General features: G+C 36.3%; 1 protein-coding gene across 2 annotated transcripts in view; it reads left to right on the top strand.

Annotated features, from left to right (window-relative positions):
* The window catches only part of STIM2 (stromal interaction molecule 2), a 162,440-nt gene that overhangs the window by 121,888 nt on the left and 22,900 nt on the right, over nt 1-17,652 (top strand). For both annotated transcript variants that reach the window (XM_036853686.1, XM_036853687.1), the window contains exons 4-7: nt 7,007-7,118; nt 11,075-11,190; nt 14,089-14,266; nt 14,790-14,967. In XM_036853686.1, coding sequence (XP_036709581.1) covers nt 7,007-7,118; nt 11,075-11,190; nt 14,089-14,266; nt 14,790-14,967 — 584 coding nt within the window. The remainder of the gene's footprint in view (nt 1-7,006; nt 7,119-11,074; nt 11,191-14,088; nt 14,267-14,789; nt 14,968-17,652) is intronic.

The following is a 17,652-nucleotide window of genomic DNA, read 5'->3' as shown; positions in this document are numbered from 1 at the left end:
TTTAACAATGTTTCTTCTTTCTCCTTCCTGACCCCCTTACCACACCTTTTGTTACTTATAAAGAAGTTTTCATACTTTAATAGAAAGTAGTAAGTGTGTAGTAACTGTACTGTATGTAGCTATATGGTACTGTATTAAAATATCACAAGTTGATTTCTTTGAAACACATTAGTTTCCCAAAAGAAACTGTTAAAGTAATGTTAGTTGCTTTCCTAACATTAAGAACATTACAAATGTTTTTATCATAAATTTAGAAGATAGCAGTTTTTAAAAAGTAATAGGAGATGTTAAGAAATGAAATGCAGAGTAAATGTAAATGGTGTGTCTGTTATACACAAGATGTGACACAGCTGACGGTGGCTTTGAAATTTTCTCAGTATGCAGGGGAGGGGAGGAGGAAGTGCATAATGGTTAAGAGTTGGGGCTTTGAAGTTGATGTGGTTTTGAATCCTATCTCCACTGCTTACTTGGTGTGTGAATTTAGACAAGTTACTCATACTCTCTGAGACTCAGCCTCCTGATTTGTAAACCAAGATTATAATATTACTCCTAAAACCTAGTTCATAGGGTTGTTGAAAGGATTTCATGAGATAATTCATGTAAAGCATTTAGCACAGTTCCTGGAACTTGCCAAACAAAATGTTAGGTACTGCTTTATTAACATGTCTCTACATGCACACTAATGCTTTCTAATTAGAAATTAGTTTTCTCCCTCACAGTATTTAGGTGATTTCACAAATCATCTTTGAAGCCTTTTAGGACAGCATGTGCTTAATATTAAATACAACAGATGAAAACTTACATCGTGGTACTTCACTAAGCTGTTTTGTATTTTTAGGCCTGTAACTTAATACAAGTATATGACTAAGTGCACTGGGTGCATTGGTTTTATAAGATGGCCTTCTACAGATGAAATGAGCAAGTAAATACATATATGTAAATCCTCTGAAGTTTCTCTTTTGCACTGTTCCTGTCTGTCACATTTGTTTAAGGCAGAGATGGACTGAAAGCACACAAATTCTCATCTCATCCAACTGTCAAACACATGGCTATAAACTGGCACCTTAGCCTCCATTGTAAGTCTCTGTGATCCTCTTTTGGAGTCAGGGATTCTCTTTGAAATGGGATATCATGAAAACAGTACGGTTTGTCTTTCATTCCACTATGGGATAGCAAGTAGACACAAAAACAAAACAAAACAGCTTCTTTAAGGAAGAAAAAAGTCAGTTATGTATTTAGCTAATACTTAAATGGCAACTTTATGCTGGGCTGCTGGAAGCTTACAGTATGGTAGGAACATAAGATGTAATTAAGCAAACTGTTACAAAATAAGGCAGCACATATGATATGCCATTTGGTAGAAATAGTAAGTACTATAGAAATTCAGGGGAGGGAGAGACCACTTTCAGTTGGAGTGTTTCTTCTACTTATAACCTAGTTTGTACAACTGAGCATGTACCTATGCATGACTCATGAGTCTTTTTTAGAAGGCTGCTTTTGCTGGGTGGCCACAGGAATGCTTAATTCTTTACCTCTCTGTTGCTGGGTATTTCTAGCCCTTACTATCTCTTCATTCTCCCCATTACTATAGATTCTACTGCTGTCTCCCCTGAGGCCCAGTTACTGTTTTTCATCTTTTCAAAGTGTTGGTCCAAACTAATTATATGGAGGTGGCATTGACGATAGCAAGTAGGAAGGGCAGGAAAGAGGAAGTGTTTTGGTGTAGAATCAGGAGTCTCATTCCCTATTACAGAAAGAGCCCTTTAGAGAGCAGCAAAGGGGGCATGGAAAGGAGAGTCCTCATAGTGCCTCTCTGTTCCTGTGAAAAATCCATAAATGTGTTCTCCCACACCCCCTCGTCTCCTGGAGATTTGGTTCTCGTCACCATCCTGTCCCCACTCTCCCCTGTCCCACACTACTTGCTTTGCTCCAGAGCCCTGCTCCAGCTCTCAATCCCCTGACTCTTTGAAATCTTACCCTTCAGGCTGTTAGAGCCCCCTTTTCAAGTCCTGGGAGTCAGTCCCATGATGAAGAACCGGTGTAGCTCCATTGGGCTATTGTGTTACTGCCTCCAGGCCTTCAGTAGGCCGTGATGCTTACTTAATGCCTGTAGTGGAATCCTGAATCCATTAACGCAGTTACCCACAGCAGATTGCTCATATGTAATGTTTAACTCTTGAATTACTATTAGTACTGTAGGTCTGGAAGCTTTTTTTCTATGAGAAAATGTGTTTTGAATTTTAACGTTAAATAGTGAGCTCTTCTTTTAAATCAGGAGCCACCTCTATTGGCAGTGAACTTGGAGTCAGAAGATTTGAGTTCAGATGCTAGCTGTGTAACTACATTGTAATTACATGACCTCTCTTGGATAAGGTTCTCTCTATAGACTGTAGAGGTAACAGCTGTCTCTCAGATGTGGTTTGGAGGTGTTAAATGAGAATGTATGTGAAAGTGTGTAGTAAAATGTAAAATCCTATATCAGAGGAATGTGGCATTATGGTGTTAATAATCACTGTGTTAGGTAAAAGAACAAGTTCCTGCCCTCTGGGAACTCATCATCCGGAGGGCAACACAAGCACGGACAGTTACATGAGAGCATGTGATAAATCCTATGGCAGATACAGGTACGTGTGACCAGGGGAGCAAGGAAGAGCAACTGTAATCTGGAAATGGACAGATAGGGAAAACTTCGTGGAGGAGTGACTTCCTGATCTGAAGGCTAAGGAAGAGCAAGCCTGGCAAAGAAGGAAGAAGGGGAAAGCCATTCCAGGTTGAAGGAGTGGCATGGGGGAATATGGCAGATTTAGAAAGCTGCATATATGGTTTCAAGTATGGAGCATAAACCGTCTACTTGTAGTGCCTAATTTGATTATGAGGACCACTTACCTAACTCTAAAGAGGTAATGTTATTGTACAATGGTAGACAATTCTAGAAATGGACTTGGTCTGAAACCTGGTTTGACCATTTAGTAATCTGTTTTATCTAATTAAAAACTTCACCTTCATAAACTTATAGGTTCAGTATGATGATGAAAGTACCTACTTCAAAACGGTTGTTGCAATGGTGGTTTGAAATAAGTTTTGCAAATCTCCTGGTGTTTAATAAACATGTAGTAAATGTTAGGAACAGTTTTGTTGCTGTCCTAAAAGTTCTTAGAGTTACTTTTTCCCTCTCAGTATTCTATAATCTACTGTTCTAGGTTAACAGTTTAGCAATATTTTAAACGTTACCTCTTGTTCATTATAACAAAATCATAAAAACAGAATTTGAGTGAATTTGAAAGATGGTCTAGCTCAATTTCATTATTTTGTGTGTGTGTTGAGAAACAGAGTCACAGTTAAATAATCTGGCTATGATATCACAATGAGTTAGTGACACAGCTGGGACTAGAATCAGGTCTGTTTGAATTCCAGAGTTCTTTCTATTGGTCTTGGAATAAATTGCCAAAAATCACTCAAAGACACCAACCTATGGCACTGGCCACAATTTCTAGCAGAAACAATATAAGTTAACAATGTAGAAACTGACATTTCTGTAGCTTTACAGATAGATTTAAAAAATCTATATTTTTAAAGGAGTATCATATCCTCCTCTGCCTGCCCTCTGATGGGAATGGTATTTAGCAACAGCACATGTGAAAGAGCAGTGAGAGGCAGATACTAAGGAACTGGATAATTCTCTTTTTTTAATTTACTTTTTTAAATTGAAGTATAGTTGATTTATGGATAATTCTTAAATGAATAATTCCTTTGCCATCAAAAATTTGTCATACAGACAAATTCCTATTTCTGTTTGAATCTCCTTTCTAAAATATGAAAATAGATTTTCATAATACTTCTCAATTAAACATGCTCTACTTCGTTTATTCAAGAGGATCCAATAGATAATTTGTTTAGTGCCTTTTGTGTACCAAGTGCTAGGGCTAGAATGGTGAGCAAGAAACTCATGCTTTAGTGGTTATAAACAGATGTTGAAACAATAATCATACAAATAAATAATTATAATTAGTTAAATGCTATGCCTAAAAGTACAGAGTGATATATGATCATATAGTAATGTTTGAGGAGGCTCCCCTGAGGAATTAAAGTTTTAACTGCAATATGAAGGCTCAACAAAGTAAATAGGCAAAGATGAGTCAGAGGGATAGAGAAAGGGAAAGAGGAAACAGCATGTGCAAAGGCCCTGAGGAAGGACGTAGTATTATCTGTCCTAAGAATTGGAAGACAATTTACTGTAATTGGAGCAGAGAAAGCTAATATAAAATACAGCTCCTGCTCTTGAGAAGTGAAGGTATTTACTAGGCATCACCGAAGAAACCAAATAGCACAAGAAGAAGAAATGAACCTCCCCCCCACCAAAGTAAAATGTGTGCTCTATGTTAGAATTTTGGAGTTTTACAGATTCAGTGAAAAGAAAATTACTTTAGAACCACTATAATGTTCTATTTATTAGACGGAGTAATACTAGGATTTGTGTACTTTTAAACATGTATTATTTTTCATTTGATTTTTCTTTTCTATCTTGGTTCATTGGGAATTGAGGGACTATTTTGATGTACTGGAGTGTTTAGATCAGGGACTTTTGCTTTTGATCAGCTGAACAGCCATAGAAATGACAGAGAGAATCTTATCCTGTTTTCTTGGCTGAGGTTTTTGTGTGGGTGTGTGAGGTGCAGCTGCACCGTCAGTTTCTTGGCAGTCAAGGCAAGGCAATTCTCAATGCAGTTCATCTTGGATAGGAAGAAACTTAAGATAAAAAGGCTACTTTGCATGTATTAAATTCAGTGGAAAGCACCCAGGGCCTGAACCTTTGGCTGATATTTATTCTAAGTTATCTGGCTAAACAGATACAGCAGCCTCAGGCACATGCCCAAGCTTATGGCAGGAACACATGAAAGAGAGCTCATTAAAAAAATAGTCAAAGCTTTGTCTCAGTATAAAATTATCAAATATCATATGTAATTTAAAAATTAATTTTTGTTAATTTTTTGTTTATGATTTAGTTAAGCTTTTCCTCTAAAGAACACTTAATGAAAAAGGCACATTGTTAACATAATCAGAAAGATCTTATCTCAGATTTATCACAGATGGATTCCCATCTCTGCTTTTATTGCTCATTTGTTTTCTTCACTCTACTTTGGCCTTTTCTGTGATCTATAAGCATTTTGTTTCTCCACACCCTCAGATGAAATGCAGACGAACACGGAGCTCTTTTTTCAAGCACATTTGCATCCTTTCCTTTGGATAAACTTATTGTTCTTCCTACTCTTCAAGTATCAACAGAAATGTCTGAGTTGCTTCCAGTGTTTAACTGCTTGCTTATATCTCTACTATTATTTAATATTATTGCTCTTAGAGTAGTGTAGAATCAGGTCCTGAGGTCAGTTGGCCTAGGTTCAGATCCAGTTCAGCTACTCCTATCTTGGTCCGTCCCGTTAACTTCTCAGTTTCTCATCTCCAAAATGGAGATAATCATGTTAGTGCCTCATAAGTTTTTTTTTTTTTTTAAAGTTTAAAGGGAAAAATGCATTAAAGGGCTTAACTCAAAATAAGTGTCTAGGAGAAGAGACATTAGCTATTCTTTTCTTCATGATTTAGAACCAATCTTCTAGAATCCATTAACAGCTATCTTCAACTCTTCTGGGTGATTTCATTTAGTCTAAAGACCATCTATATGCCCATGACTTCTAATTTATATCTCTGTTCCTTACCTCACTCTTCCCCAAGCTTGAGGTTTGTATATCTGACTGCTACGTATATTGGCACTTAAATATCTAATACATACTTCAAACATAACATGTCTAAAAATAGAACTTTCGATCTCTATCACCTGCCCCTACTTGCCTCCCCAGTTTGTTCCTCCTCATTCTTTCCTATCTCAGTTAGTGGCAGCACTCCGTACTTTTTTTGGCTTTCCTCTAGCTATCAGACCCCATCCATTTCATCAGAACATCTGAAAGCATTTTCCCCAGAATATGTCCTGAATCTGACCACTTGTCACCATGTGCTCTACTAGCACGTTAGTCCAAGGGAATATAACCCCTTTTGCTTGGACAGTTGTGGAAGGAATGGTCTCCTTATTCCTCTCTGTTTTCAGTCTTGTCTCTCACAATTCATTCTTCACATTGGATAGTGATATTTTAAAAACATAGATTATTTACCTCTCCTTCTTCTTATTGAAATTAGAAAAATATCCAGAATTTTTGAAAGTATTTTTTGACCTGGCCCCTCTGACTACTTTCTTTCCCTCAAACACAGCTAGTTCATTCCTTATCTTAAGGTTTTTACACCAGCTTTCTCCTTTGTCTGGATTATTTTTTCTCCTAGATCATCACAATGTTGACTCCTTGCAATTTTTAGGTCTTAATTCAGGTAACAGCTCCTCAGAGAGACTTTACCCTGACATCTTTTCTCTCTTAATAGCTGATCACTATCTGAAATTTCCTCCTCTTTTCTTCCTCCTTTTGTTAATTGCCCCTCCCCACTCCCAAAAGAATTTGTTTTATGAGAGTAAGGACTTTATCCATCTTCTTTACTGCCATATTCCCAGTGCTTAGAATGGAACCTGATACTCAGGTGTACAGTATTATATGGATGGATGGCTAAATGAAAGAATGAATGAATAAATATATATCTGGTAAGTTTACAACCAGGGAAATAGTGGATTATTTCGTCCTGTTCAAACTTTGCATAGATGCTTGTTTTAGAATTAAGCATGTTAATATTTTGTTATCTTTTCCTTTATGTGTCTTCTCTGTTCTAGATTGTAAGCCCTTAAGGGTAGGAGGTATGTCTCCATTGTTTTTAGCTTTTCATAGAATGCTACATATTATTGTAGTACTTATTATTGATTGAATTGAATTGAAAATTCAGTCTAACATCTTTATTTCCAATTAAGTTATAGTATTGTTATACATATGTGTATGTATATAAATATATATATAATTTATATAAATTCTGAAAGCAGATGTGTTTAAAATATTCCTTCTCTTTTCATCTTTTGCAGTTCATAATTGGACCCTTGAGGACACGCTTCAGTGGTTGATAGAATTTGTTGAACTACCCCAATATGAGAAGAATTTTAGAGACAATAATGTCAAAGGAACAACGCTTCCCAGGTGGGTCTTTATTATTCAAATGTATTTTTTGTACTCCTTCAGAATAATGTTACTTTTCAAAGCAAAATCTACAAGTTAACTTCTGTGGCTCAGTGCTCAAAGAAAATATTATAAATATATCCATTCTTTGATATCTGTACGGTGTGAATTTGCAAGCTTTAACCAATTTTTCTTGCCTAAATAATCTGGCCTTTTAAAATATTTATTCCTAAGGAAAGTAATTTTGAAAATTAGAAGGTAGGTCAACTACATCTTTTTTAGATAACATCAAAGGGCCAACCTCTGTGGAGCAGCTAAGCCTGCGATCTGCAACTACTGAGCCAGCGTGCTGCAACTACTGAAGCCAACACGCCTAGAGCCCGTGTTCCACAACAGGAGAAGCCACTGCGATGAGAAGCCCGTGCACCGCAATGAAGAGTAGCCCCCGCTCACTGCAACTAGAGAAAGCCCATGCACAGCAACGAAGACCCAATGCAGCCAAAAAAAAAAACCAACAGAAAAACCCCAAAAAACAAAGGGCCGACCTCTGATCCCGTTGTAAATGTAACAAAAGCTTATTCATTTGATATGGGTCCACCTTTATGAAAAGACCTATTTGAATGGATTAATGTACAGATCCTTAGTCTTAATTGGTATTCTTTTAATAACAACACTTAATTTTAGTGACCATATGTTAAACCTCAAAAAAATGAAGTTTAATAAATAAACTGTAAATAATAACAACCATTTTTGAATGTATATTACATAGAGGTACTGTATATTATCTCATATAAGCTTCATGGTTAAAACGAAGTACAGTGTATTATTATCCCCATTTTACAGATTGAAAAAACCAAGTCAGAGAGAAGTTAAATATTTTGCCCAAGGTAGCATTTGAACACAGATAGATCTGATACCAAAGTATAGGATGCCAATTTATTCCTTAGGTGTCTGGAATTAATTGTCACTACTTTTCTAAATTATCTTTTAAAAATTCCATTAGTTAACCTAATAATCGTTAAAGATTTAAATGTTAAAATTTGCATAATTCCACTGGAACTTGACCCTTATGAGATTGCTTATGTTCCATTCCAACCTAGATTGTTTCTTGTACCAAAAAAGTCTCTAATAATGCTATCTAATTATTATATGCATATTTTATTTCTAATCAATTTACTTATACATCCTATTTAAATAAGAGGCATTTGTTGCTTTGAAGTTTGTATTTTGGATCAAGTTGAAAGTTTTCATGTCTTCTTAAATGTATTCTGAAAATCAACAGTATTTCTGATTTTACTGTGTACATGACTATAATGATGAAATTATGGAGTTAAGAGTCAAATCAACAAGTGCATATTAAGTGTCTTGTATGTTCATGGTGCAACTAGATGCTGAAAAGAAGGAAAAAAAAATAAAATAGAGTTCTTGCTTTTAAATAAGACAAGTTTCTAAGTTAAAACAAAACAGGATAGTAGAGCATTGATGGGATTAGGGTTTTTCAAGTTGTTTATGTTACCCTGGAACATATAGAATTTTTCTTATCCTGTCTTTTGGGAAGTTTCGTTATATAACAACAACATGAAATAAAATAGACTGCTTGATTTTGTTTGTTTTTTTGAGCTGCATTGGGTCTTCGTTGCTGCACGCGGCCTTTCTCTAGTTGTGGCGAGCGGGGGCTACTTTTCGTTGAGGTGCACGGGCTTCTCATTGTGGTGGCTTCTCTTGTTACGGAGCACAGGCTCTAGGTGCGCGGGCTTTAGCAGCTGTGGCTCGCGGGCTCTAGAGTGCAGGCTCAGTAGTTGTGGCGCACGGGCTTAGTTGCTCCGTGGCATGTGGGATCTTCCCGGACCAGGGATAGAACCCATGTCCCCTGCATTGGCAGGCAGATTCTCAACCACTGCACCACCAGGGAAGTCCCAGGCTGCTTGATGTTTTGACCATAAATGTTATAGCCACTTTTTTCTTTTGGTTAAGTAAAGGTTATCAGAGATAACCTCAAATTCTGGTAGAATTGTTGAGATAACATCACACACTTAATCAAGATCAGTTTTTTAAAAATAGTGAACACGTTACTACAGAAGAAAAGCTTATAAATGTGGAAGTTCGGCTTTTCAGGTCAGCCCCCTGGAGGCTGTTTGAATGGAGGGGAAAGGAAAACTGGAATAGCCTTCATCAAGCCCCTTTTATATGGTAATAGAAATTAGATGAGTCCATTTAAAAGCTTAACTTTTATATGGTAATAGAAATTAACTTCACAACTTTTGAACTTAAACTTTTTTGTAGGGTAACTGTAGATACAAGAGCTATTTATAAGAATGTATAAGAAAATGTATTACACATTCCAGATGTACACATACCTACAATAATTCATTATTTTGTTTCCTTTCTGTGGCATTAAAATATTGTTACATCTGCAGTAGGTAGGTAAAATTATGTTAGTTTTATGTCATGGTTATCTTTAAGCCTTTTATTGTATTTTCTATATTCTGTAATTCTTGTTACCAGAGCTTATACTAAGGCTCTCTTCACCTGACACATGCCTCCTCATTCCTTTCAGACCTGTGTGAACTTTCCTGACATCCTCACCCACTCAGGTAGAATTGCTTCCACCTCTGGGCTCATATAGAACTTTGCATAAAATTCTGTTTTATAGTTTCCTTTTTACTACATCTCATTGTCTGTCTTAAATTTAGTCTGCCGATAGTATTGCTATTCATTCATGCATCCATCCATGCATTCATTCGTCTGTTATATAAACATTTATCAAGCATCTACTTTTGCCAAGCACCATGCTAGGTTTGGGGATAAAGAGATGAGGTATAGTTTGCCTTCAAGCACTTTGATAAGTGTCATATTGAAGATGTAACAGGAGCATACACAAAAGGTTACCTGCAGAGATGATGAGGGAAGGCATTTTCTATAGGGCAAGTTAGAGTTCTTTACTCTCTGAAGTTTTGTAGAAACCTCATCGGATTTCTGTAACCTGAAATCTTCCTAAATAAAATGTAGTGGTTCAGAGTACAGTCATTGGGATCATACACATTTGGGTTTGAATCCCTGCCTTACTTCTTACTAATTAGTAACCTCGGGCAAGTTACTCAGCCTCGCAGTACCTTAGTTTCCTCATCTATAAAATGGCAATTTTACACATATTATAGGTTCTTTGAGTTCTAAAAACCCTTGGCACAGTACCCAGCACGTAGTACATGCTTGTTGTAATCGTCATTGTTATTAACAATTTTATTATTATTATTACACTTTGTATCGTAAGATCCTTCTTGGCATCATAGTTGGTTGATAAGAAATCTTGACAACTGGGATACTTGGATTTGAAGTCCAAAACGGAGTGATTTTATTTCCTTATTTCACCTATGCCTTTTGGCACCCTGCATACTTTCTTCATTGCTAATGAAATGGTTCAATACTTCTTACTACATCAGTCCCTCAGTTTACTCCCCCAGCCAGTGATGACTTTTTACTTCCCATTTATGACTTCAGTGGACTTTGCTTAAATAGTTTAAATATTAGAATGTAAAGGTATAGCTGTTTTAAAAGATATTTATAAAGAAAAGCAATATGATCTAAATTGAGGATAATTTTTAAAAGTCTGCTATGTTCAGTAAATTACTTACAATTTTCTTGTTTATGAAATGATAGTAAAATGGCAGAGGTAATTAATGATTATAAAATATTTTGAATTTGATAAATTTCTAAATCATATTAAGTTATAGCATAAAGTAACCATAGAAAACAAAAACATCAATATAGCAACTAAATTATTAACATACAGGAGTGTTTGCACTGCTGAGTTTTCACTGAAAAGGTTTTCGATACATGTTAATAAAGTGTTAAATTGCACATGGATGAGCTCTTAAAGTAATCGTCACTAATATGTATAGTGTTAAATATGTTGCTGAAATATTTAAATTTACATACTAGTAATATTTTTAATATATATGTATTTTTTAAATGAACAGGATAGCAGTGCATGAACCTTCATTTATGATCTCTCAGTTGAAAATCAGTGATCGGAGTCACAGACAGAAACTTCAGCTCAAGGCGCTGGATGTGGTTTTGTTCGGACCTCTAACGCGTTAGTATTCTCTCTCCCAAAATATGGTGCGAAAGAATAATCAGATCATCCATTGTTGTTTAAAGAAGGAAAAAGTAAGAAAGGTGGTAGACCAAGAAGAATCCTCTGTTAGCTATGAAAGAAATGTAATACTATCTTAAAAGATTTGTAGGGTGAGATTTTCTGTCATTGAAATATGGAGTGTGGAATTTTCAAAGCTGGTTACTGATGTAGAAAGTTGTAAAAACTATATGTTAGTTGATAATTTAGAATTAAATTTCTAGATTTAAAGCTCTTGACAGCAGTTTTAATGTTGATGTTATTATAGCTGGATATTCACTGAAGAGTCCTTAAAAAAAAGGTGCAATCTAACCATCTTGATAACACGAAGTAATAAATCCTAAGTTGACTTTATTAATTACCAGGAAAAGGATTTTTAAGATACAGATCAAAAACAGAGGCCCTAGAGGTCTGCTTGAAACTGTACAAAGTAACAGACTATTCTGGCAGAAGTACAAGGTGGAGAATGTTACTTGATTGTTCTAAAGAAGAACATTTAAGAAATTGCTTTGTCATATTTGTAAGGGAAGTGAACCTTGTTCTTCTTTACCTTGAGAGGAATACTTTCTTCCCAGAAGGGAAGTTTAATATGTTTACTTCATTTAATTTCAAATTTCAGAAAGCTTTGCGGGAAAAATGTTTGAAGAGTACACATTTTAGAGGAATTATATTTTATTTTTCAGAAGGTAAAAAGGGATAACAAAATTAATCCAAGAAAAATGGCTTTTACAAATTATAAATTAAGAAACTAATGTTAATTTTACCTCAGTTCTTGAAGTTAAGAGACGTGCAGGTTTCTATGATACCATGTTGGGGGTGCCCCTGCTAATAAAGGGTTACTGGAGTGGTTGGATGGATTCCATGACTTTACTGGTGGTTCTTTTTTGGCTCAGGCTAAAAGGGCAGCTGGTGAAACAGCTGGAACTCCCCTTTGTGAGAGTTGGTGGAAATTACAAACCCTATGAAATAGAACACTATTGAAATGCCAAGCATTCCATAAAGATGATACCCTTTCTAACCTTTTCCTTATCCTAAGTTTTCAACTGAATCTATTGGAGGTTGTCTTCTGTGAGATTCGATCTAGTTTTTTCATGTGAATGATTGGTGAAAATAGGAATTAAACTATAGAATTTGTCTCTGTATGCAAACTGGTCAGGAATATTTATATTTTATTAATCCAAGAACAAACCACTCTCTAAGCCAAACAGTATTATCATTTGAAAAGAAACCAAACTAGTCTCAAAGAATGTTGAAAACAAATGTTTTAATAACAAACCAGTTTAGAAGTTAATGATGCGTTACCTTTTTAATGTGTTTGTCTTAGAATTATTACTTGAGTGAATGAGCCCTACAGTTGGAACACCCACATTAGATTTACAAAAAATTAGCAGTGTTAAGTGAACAGAAATACATTTTAAAGGAGTTTTCACTGAAATCTCTTCCAGTTTGTGGCACTTATTGTGCAGTTGAGACTTGTCCATCTGTTTATTGTCATTCCTGGTGATTCTAGTTCAGCCTAAACAAGGCTTGTGTTTGGACTAGAGCCTGAGCTGAACCTCTCAGTCTGAGGCAGAATAAAAATAAATCCTTTTGAGACTTTAGCCTTCTGCCAAAGAGTGAATAGTGAATCTCTTTCACTATAGGTGAGGGCGTGCACTCTTGAAATATGAAACACTGAGGGTCTATGGCGTAGAACATGCTGTTTATCACACTATGTAAACGTAGATGAACGCTAGGCTTGTAAGCATGAAAACTTTTCATTTCTATAGAGCTCTTCATCTCATCAAACATGCAGAGTATCTCCTTGCTTCTGGAGGTGTGGGCAGTTAGGCAGTTTTTCACTGAAAAACTGTATCTCTTTTCAACAAATAACATGTTATATTGTATTAGTTATCATGTCTCCCCCCACTGAGCACTCAGAGATCAACTAGGAAATTATTTGACTAGCGGTTGCTGTGGTTTGTATTACTGAGGACAGTAGGCCTGGCTCCTGGCTCCTGGCTCCTGACTTTAGAAAAAATGTCGGGGGTTACTGTCACGCTTGGTGTGCCACAGGGGAAGGCGATCCCGATGTTTCCCTCTAGTAACCCAGATCTCTCTGGCAGATAACCACCTAAAACGTTACTAGTTATGATCATTTAACCCATGGTTTCTCAACCTTGCCACTATTGACACCCCGGGCTGGATAATTCCTAGATGATTCTTTGTTACCGCCAGACTGGGGGCAGGAAAGAGACTGTCTTATGCATTATTGGATGTTTGGGAACATCCCTGGCCTCCATCTACTAGATACCCATAACAGACACCCTTACTTCCACCTTCCAAATTATGACAAGCAAAAATTGTCAGATGTCTGCTGGAGGGAATATCACTCTTGGTTGAGAATCACTAATTAATCTCATTACATGGCTGTGTGCTTGGGAAATTGCTTTTTGGTGAATGATTAGGATTTCAGTTTGTGTATCAAAGCATGACCCCTGCCTAACTTGTCTGAAGGAAGGGAGCTGGTAATGGTGATACTCTTCATGACTCCTTTCACCCCACAGAGGGCCATCCTCTCTGTGTGACTGGAGATACTGTTGCTTCTTCAGAGCTCCCCAGGAATTCTGTCACTAGCTCCTGTAGCAGCAGGGACATGGTGCATCCATGTGGGTTTATCACTGCCCTCCTGTAGGTCTAGTATATCAGGTAGTTATAATAAGCACATTGATTATTTGAGGAGAACTTGTGTATGGGAGGGACATCTTCATATTTTGTTTTGTTTTTAGATACCTACTATTTTTTAAAATAAGTGGCAGTGTGTACTGAGATTCTGTGATGCTCAAAGATTAACTTAACCATCTGTAACTGTCTTCGTAGGCCCTCCTCATAACTGGATGAAGGATTTTATCCTCACAGTTTCTATAGTAATTGGTGTTGGCGGGTGCTGGTTTGCTTACACGCAGAATAGGACATCAAAAGAACATGTTGCAAAAATGATGAAAGACTTAGAGAGTCTACAAACTGCAGAGCAAAGTCTCATGGACTTACAAGAGAGGTGAGTAGGTAAAAAAGACTATAAAACTGTGGGAAGATAACAGTTTGTGAATATGTAATATGGGCATATGCTTACCATTTATATTTAGGTTGGTACATACATCAGGAGTTCATTTCATGTTTTTAGAAAAGTATCATATTGTCATAATCACAAATTTATTATAAAGGTATGCACTAGGGTATAAATGGGCAGAAGACCAGTGGAAATAAAGCAAATATAGGTAGAATTATAAGTGAAGTTAAATTTTATTTTTAACATGATTTAAATAATTATGAGTTTCTTAAAAGCTTCTTCCTGAAGAGTGTTTCCCTTCTATATCCTGTATTTTTAGCTCAAGATAAATCAAAATAGCTATATACTAGGCTACCTGATGTTTTTGTTGTCCAAATTTAAGATCAATAGAAAATGCTGTGAATTCTGATTGAAACATGTATCCTATTGCTTGATACGTATTTATTCTTCATTAAGATAATGAAATTTTGGAAACTTTTGTGAGGAATTTTCATTTTTATTGTTCTGTAAGGCTTGAAAAGGCACAGGAAGAAAACAGAAATGTTGCTGTAGAAAAGCAAAATCTAGAGCGCAAAATGATGGATGAAATCAATTACGCAAAGGAAGAGGCTTGTCGGCTGAGAGAGCTAAGGGAGGGAGCTGAATGTGAATTGAGTAGACGTCAGTATGCAGAGCAGGAATTGGAACAGGTATTTATGTTTTAAAAAAGTATTTGTGAGGATATTTGTGTTGCTACCCTGAGGAGTTTTTTGGGTTTCATTCAATCTCCTACATTTAGTTCCATCATATACTCTTCCTTAGTTAATAAAAGAGTCATCTGTCTATATTGTTAGCACTGGTCAAAGTTCATATAGCAAAAAAACAAAGTACCAACTAAAAGGAAAAGTTACCCTCATGTTCACTCATTCATGAAGTCCTATCCCATGCCATGTTAATTGTCTTGAGTGAATCTAAGATGTTCATTTAACAACTGTAGTATATTTCAGTTTCTGACTGTAACCTAGTAAAGTATATCTACTGTTAAAGTTCTCTGCAAATGTTAAGAATCTCTATTAAACATCCATTTGAATCCTGTTAAATGGTTTTAGAACATAATCTGCTACAAATTCTGAAGTTGTTCAAAAGGTGTCCTTTTCAATATCTGCTTCTACTATGCATTTACTCAGGATGGAGTTCAGGCATTGCACAATCCTTCAGAAAAGGCGGGGAGGTCCTGGGAGAATTTAATTATAGGCAGATGTATTAGTTTTATAATTCTGCTGTTAAAAATTACCACAAACTTAGGGGCTTAAAACAACACGCATTTATTATCTTAGAGTTCCTGAAGTCAGAGTTTAAAATAGGCCTACAGGGCTGCATTCCTTCTGGAGGCTCTAGGGGGAGGATCTGTTTCCTTGCCTTTTCCAACTTCTAGAGGCTGCCTACATTTCTTGGCTCATGGCCCCTTCCTTCATCTTCAAAGCATGTCACTCCAACCTCTGCTTCCGTGGTCTCATCTCCTTCTTCTGACTTTGACCTTTTCTTTACTGATAAAGAAGTTGAGGAACAAAATGAGGACGAGAAAACTTGTTCAAGTTTAGAGAGTGACTCGGTTGTAAAGCAGGGCCAGGAACCTAGGTATTCTGCCTCCCACTTTGCTTTATGCACTGTTGTCTTCTCAATCAAGTGCTAAGTAAGAATTATGTAATGGATGAGTTTCAGTTTCAGCTCAGGAGGAAATGTTCAGGGTGCATTACTAATTCCTTCAAGATTGTCATTTTGGTAGGAGTTGTCTGACTGAATGCAGCTATCTCTTTTGTTAACAGTTAACTGTTCTTTCTCTCATACCCCGGATACCTGTCTTTTGGGTCTTTTCCCTTTAAGGGGTTTGTTCTCTTAAGTTGACTCCTAGACCTATTTTGCAGTCTGGTCCTATTTACCTGGCAGACCTTGTCTATATAGAATGTAGTAAAGAACCAGGGAGTTAACAAAAAAGGCTTAGCCAAATTATACTGTGTCCAAGAATTAGATATTATGTACTTTACTCCTGTGAGAACTCTGTGCCTGTTCCCACCGAGACTTCAACTCTTGGTTGTTCCCAGTCAGTACTAAATAAATTAAAAAGCTTGTTAGCTGTTTTTCTGAACTTTGCAGGTGAGAAAGAACAAATCAGAAAGCAATAGTGGGGATTCTTCTACAGAGACATAAACTGGTAGCAGTATTTTACAGGAAACTGCCTGTAAAATTTCACAGTACGGAAAAAAGACACAATATAAAGAAGGACCCCAAAATCAGAAATATTCTCATCTGGGGTTTGGGGCATAGAGACCTTGCATACCTTAGTAGACCCTAAGATTACTATGGTACTACGTCGCAGCACAAATGTAATAATCCTAATGAGATCCTGAGTCAGTAAGAGGTGGTTTAAAGGAGAGAACTGGGTATTTAAAAAGAACTCTGTCCAACATGATTACAATAATAAGAAACACAATTTTATGAGTGCTTACTCTGTGCCAGAACTTTATGCTGTGCACGTCACTGCAAAATTTTAATCCTCACTATACATAGACATTATTCTGATTTACAGATGACATGTGTACAGGTTAAATAACTTGCCTTAGGTCACACAGCTATTATGTGGCAAAAGGCAAGATTATGTGTGTTTTATTCCAAAGTCCGTGTTTTCCCATACTGCTATTAAAAGCTTTGTTTATAAAAGTAAGTTTAAGTGGGAAATTAATTTACATATAATGTCACATAATCCACAATTCCACATAGTTTGAAGCATTACTGTATCTTGTCGGGTGGGTAATCAACTTCTCAAAGTTAGAAGGCAGGAAGATCTGGTACATATTTTGTATAATGTTATTTTCTGTTAAACAAAAGCTTTTGGGTGAATAATAGTAGTGCTTTATATTTTGTGTGGTTTAAATACTTTGCACATAAATTATCTTGTTCTTAAAGTCTCAAGAAGCCTAAAGTTAGGGCAAGTCATAGTACCTCTGTTGTACCTGCAACACTAAGTCTCCGAAAGTAAAGAACTTGCTGAAGGAAACAGAGGTAATAAATCATAAAGTTGGTCCAGAAACCAGGTTTTCAGATATTTAGACTTTCTTCTGTGATGTCATGTTTTTACTTGTTGCTGTTTTATTCCTAAGACACAAAAATTATATAAATAAGTATTGTATTTTTAAACAACTTAATAATTCATCATTTGTAAAACCTATTAATTACTTAATTTTCACTGCATCTATTTCCCTGTAAATAACAATGTTAATTTAGACTGAGGGTTGGAATTCAGATCAAGTGATAAACTTAAGAATAATGGCAGGGGCTTCCCTGGTGGCGCAGTGGTTGAGAATCTGCCTGCTAATGCAGGGGACACGGGTTCGAGC

Source organism: Balaenoptera musculus, chromosome 5 (genome assembly GCF_009873245.2).
Source record: "Balaenoptera musculus isolate JJ_BM4_2016_0621 chromosome 5, mBalMus1.pri.v3, whole genome shotgun sequence".
NCBI classification, from domain to species: domain Eukaryota; kingdom Metazoa; phylum Chordata; class Mammalia; order Artiodactyla; family Balaenopteridae; genus Balaenoptera; species Balaenoptera musculus.
This window is presented reverse-complemented; position numbering and strand designations above follow the sequence as displayed.